At 48.7% G+C, this 4,200-nt stretch overlaps 1 protein-coding gene across 1 annotated transcript; it reads right to left on the bottom strand.

Annotated features, from left to right (window-relative positions):
• Window positions 1-1,918: 1,918 nt before the first annotated feature.
• On the bottom strand, window positions 1,919-3,779 carry LOC103251688 (cytochrome c oxidase subunit 5B, mitochondrial). The gene is made up of 4 exons (XM_008050294.1): window positions 3,633-3,779; window positions 2,988-3,061; window positions 2,722-2,821; window positions 1,919-2,113 (listed from the first exon to the last, which is right to left on the bottom strand). The coding sequence occupies exons 1-4, from the start codon at window positions 3,733-3,735 to the stop codon at window positions 2,001-2,003; spliced, it is 390 nt and encodes a 129-aa protein (XP_008048485.1). The 5' UTR covers window positions 3,736-3,779; the 3' UTR covers window positions 1,919-2,000.
• Window positions 3,780-4,200: the final 421 nt, after the last annotated feature.

The raw sequence follows: 4,200 nt of genomic DNA, 5'->3' as shown, positions 1-4,200 counted from the left end.
AGAAGACTTGGAAGTGAGGGAAGACAGACTGGACTTTTGTGGGGAACCAAAAGCTCCCCCTGGCTGGGCATGGTGGCTCAAGCCTATAATCCCAGCACTTTGAGGGGTGGAGGCGAGAGGACTGCCTGAGCTCGAGGGTTTGAGACAAGCCTGGGCAACATGGTGATTTATCTCTACAATAAATCAAAAAATTAGCCGGGCATGGTAGCACGTGCCTGTAGTTCTGGCTACTAGGAAGGCGGAGGCAAAAGAATCACCCAACCCCAGTAGGTCGAGGCTGAGGTACACTCCAGCCTCCAGCCTCCAGCCTGGGCGATGAGTGAGACTCCACTCAAAAAAAAAAAACCTCTCCCTAAGCAGAGGACTTGAAATGCAGGTCAGCTAGTCGGGAAGGCTTAGTGGCAGCACCAGACCAATCTTTAGGATACAGCTATTGGGAAACACTTAGAACCGCGTTTAAAGTGGGAGCGTAGGGGGTAGATCTAATAGGTGGCCATGGAAGGATGGGATTCTTCCCAGAGGAAAGGATCTGAAATGGCAGACCAGTGTTTGGGCGAAAGTTCCTGGAAACAAAGTTAATGATTGCCAACAATGAATGGAACCAATAGCTCTGACTACACCTTCCTGATGGGGTAAGGCAAGGTAGGGTGGGAAGAGGGGCTTTTCTCTCGGACTCTCCTATCATCAGCTCACACTGGGAAATCTAGTTTAGACCAATTTTGTGGGGATGCCCACAGTCACCTATTAAATAGCCACTTTTTACTAATCTCAATACAAAATGAAAAGGTATTTCCATTTTATAGATAAAACATTTTTGAGAACTCGTCTTAAGGTATCATAAGTATACAGTGGCTGAAGTGGGCTTTTTTGGTGTTTTGCCTTCTCCAACTTATATTTCCATATGTATTGCTAAAGCGTTACAAAAAAAACTATAAACACTAAAAAATTAATAAATGCTTAAATATCAAATATTCAGAGTTCAGCCGGGCTCAGTGGCTCAGTCTGTAATCCCGCGCCTTTGGGAGGCTGAGGTTAGTGGATTGCCTGAGCCCGCGGGTTCAAGACCCGCCTGGGCAGCGAGACCTCATCTCTACAATAAATCAAAAAATCAGCCGGACGTAGTAGCGCATGCCTGTAATTCCGGCTACTTGGAAGGCTGAGGCGGGAGGATCACCGGAGCCCAGCAGGTCGAGGCTGCGGTGGCCGGGAGCGGCCACTGCACTCCAGTCTGGGCGTCAGAGTGAGACTCCAACTCAAAAAAAAAAAAAAATTCAGAGTTCAAACTTTTTTTTCCTTTACAATTTTTTCAAATCCAGATCTAAACAAGATGTACATGCTGTTGGTTGGTATCTCCCGTATCTGTTTCAATCTATATAGGTTCTCCCTTTCTTCCCCCCACTCCTTGCAATTTATTTGAGCAAAGTCATTGGTTTCTGGAATTGCCTGGTATTTTTAATTTTACTGCTGGTATACCCATGAACTTCTGCTTTGAACCTGGGTCCCTCAAGACTTCAAAGTCCCCAAAACTCTTCTCACAAGGCCACTCTCTATAATGATACTATGGAGGCCTACTATGTTCCAGGCTCTTTACATGTATTTCTTCAACACTCACAAAATATTTATCTTTTTGTAGATGTAACTGACCCTCAGAGACCATGTCCATGGTGGCATCACCAAGTGATGGAGCCAATATTACAAGTCCAATTAGTGACTCCACAGCCCACCCTTTTCCCTAGTACCAGGTGGTTCCAATCACTGCATTATGGGGTATCAATCTATTTTCATTATTAATCTAAGCACTGGACACTCGTTGTACGCATTAAGTACATAGATGACAAGCCAATATTAACAGATAGCTCTCTCCAATACAAGAATACTCCATGCCTATCCAAAAATACAGAAAAGATGACCAGCCACCTACGGGAGGAGCCAACAGCATGGCTAGTCTTTATTGGAAAGAAGAAATGTTACAGCACATTTTCAGAAGCTAATGCAAGGGCTCAGTGGGCCAGCTGATGGGGCACCAGCTTGTAATGGGTTCCACAGCTAGGGCATCGCTGAGTCTCGCCTTTGTGCAGCCAGAACCAGATGACGGCACTGTTGTCCTCTTCACCTAAAAGGAAAAGGGGGGGTTGAAAGTCACCCAGCCTAGAAATGGACACTTTCTCTTTTTTGGTAATAAAAAGTCTTTATTATTATTTTTATTTAAAGGATGTAGGGTCAGAAATGGACACTTTCTACATTAACTTCTTTTCCTCAGACACCTCTAAGATACACATAAAACCATGGTTGATAATCTTAAGAGATCAGTTCAAACTCTCCTTCCCATTTTTCAGTTGAAGAAGTTAAGGCCTTGAGTTTACCTCTGACTAAACTGAGCTTACAGCAGGGTCACTGGAAATTCTAACAATCCCCTTGCCAACAAACAATCCCAAAGTAGGGTCCATTTTGATGTACATCCTAATGCCTAAAACAGTGCCTGGCATAGAAACAGTACAATAACATTTTCTGGAAGAAATATATTCCTCCAGTGAGCCAGTCTTACTGCTGTTCTGTGCCTCTTGCCAACAAGGCATGATGGGGCGAGATAGCCAGGACCCTCAAAACAACCTATTTACAAACAAGCACTTGCACACATGAAAAATCTGGAGCAGCTTGTATACCTCCCATATAGGAGGATATATTAAACAAATGGTAAGAAAACACAAGTGAGGCACTTACAGATGCAGCCCACTATTCGCTTGTTAGTGATGGAGGGGACTAAATTAGGGTCTTCCTTGGTGCCTGAAGCTGCCTTTGGTGGTAGTATATTGTATGGGTCCTAAAAAAAAAAAAAAAAAAAGAATTTAGCTATTATAACAGAGCCCCTGCCCTCCAGCGGCACAGGGGCAGCTCCTACAAGCCAAGCCTCCCGGATCAAATGCTCTGACTGGAGAATACTCTGATCCCATACGCTCCCAAAGCCATAGGAGGTCGTTTCTCCTCACCAGTCCCTTCCGTGCAGCCATCATGACCTCCCTCTCCAGTCCAGTCGCCTGCTCGTCATCAGTAGGAACACCACCTAAAGGAAGACAGTGAATTATGATGTCAACGAAATGATCATGAGAGGAACACACACGAAAATGATCAAGTCGGAGTGCCCCACTTAAACTTCTGCATGAGTTTCTGTGGGCTCACAAGCTCCCAAAAGCTACTCATATCCATGGTCCCCTAAAGACCACCAAGTCACGATCCACAAAAGCGGCAGCACTAGGGGAAACTTCTTTCTCCAGCCACCGAAACCAACTTTTCGACACTCTTCTATCTAAAAGAAGGCCAGAAACCATTCGGCTTGAGGTGGGCGCAAGTGTGAAGGGCGGCGGGGCCCCTCTCCATCCCGGTTGCAGCCCCTGCCCCCCCCAAGGTCACCCGACACCTCTGTCTGGGGGAATTTCGTAGCGGAGTAGTTCGGCGGGCGGCCACAGCGGCAGCCCGGGATCACAGGAAAACGTCTGCGGAGCCCGAGGTACTCGGGACCCTGAGGTGGTCACGGGGGCCCCGAGGAGCTGCCCGGCCCGCCTCGCTTTGCTGTCCCGGGACCATCCCGGAAGGGCAACGACGCTGGTCCCTGGCGCGTCCAGGAAGCCGAGTACCTCCAGATGCCATGGAGCGCACCGCGACCACCCCATTAGGACCGCGGGCCTTCAGGGCCTGCGCGGCCAGCGCTCCGGCTCCGCGAAGTAACCTTGAAGCCATCACACTCACGACAAGCAACAACACTTCCGGGGACAAGCCGCGGAGACAGGCGGGACTTCCGGGGCGGGCTTCTTTCTCCTCCCGGTCAGTTTTCCGCTTCCTTCCCACCCATCACTCCACGGGAGAGAGTGGGGGAGGAAGGAGAGGGAACTGAGCATGCCCAGCTCTGCCTCGCTTCCAGCGCGGTGCCGCCTCGGAGGCTAGAAGGCCTGGTGCTTAAGCGAAGCTCTTCCGCTTTTGCTCTTTAGCGATGCTGCGATGTGGGCAAGTTGTTTTGCATCCCTGGAACTCGGTGTCCCAACCACGGGCTGTTGCAGTGTGTCTTGCCTGATAGTCGTGTTCAGCAAACGTGGAGGCTGTTGATGGAAATCATCAAGTCCCCATCTGTCAAGAGACTTGCTGAACCCCCAAATGACTTAAGAGTGAGCTCCTAATTCATCCGATGCTGGCTCGCCGTGCGGTGCC

Source organism: Carlito syrichta, unplaced genomic scaffold (genome assembly GCF_000164805.1).
Source record: "Carlito syrichta isolate Samal-C Ts95f unplaced genomic scaffold, Tarsius_syrichta-2.0.1 Scaffold143520, whole genome shotgun sequence".
NCBI classification, from domain to species: domain Eukaryota; kingdom Metazoa; phylum Chordata; class Mammalia; order Primates; family Tarsiidae; genus Carlito; species Carlito syrichta.
This window is presented reverse-complemented; position numbering and strand designations above follow the sequence as displayed.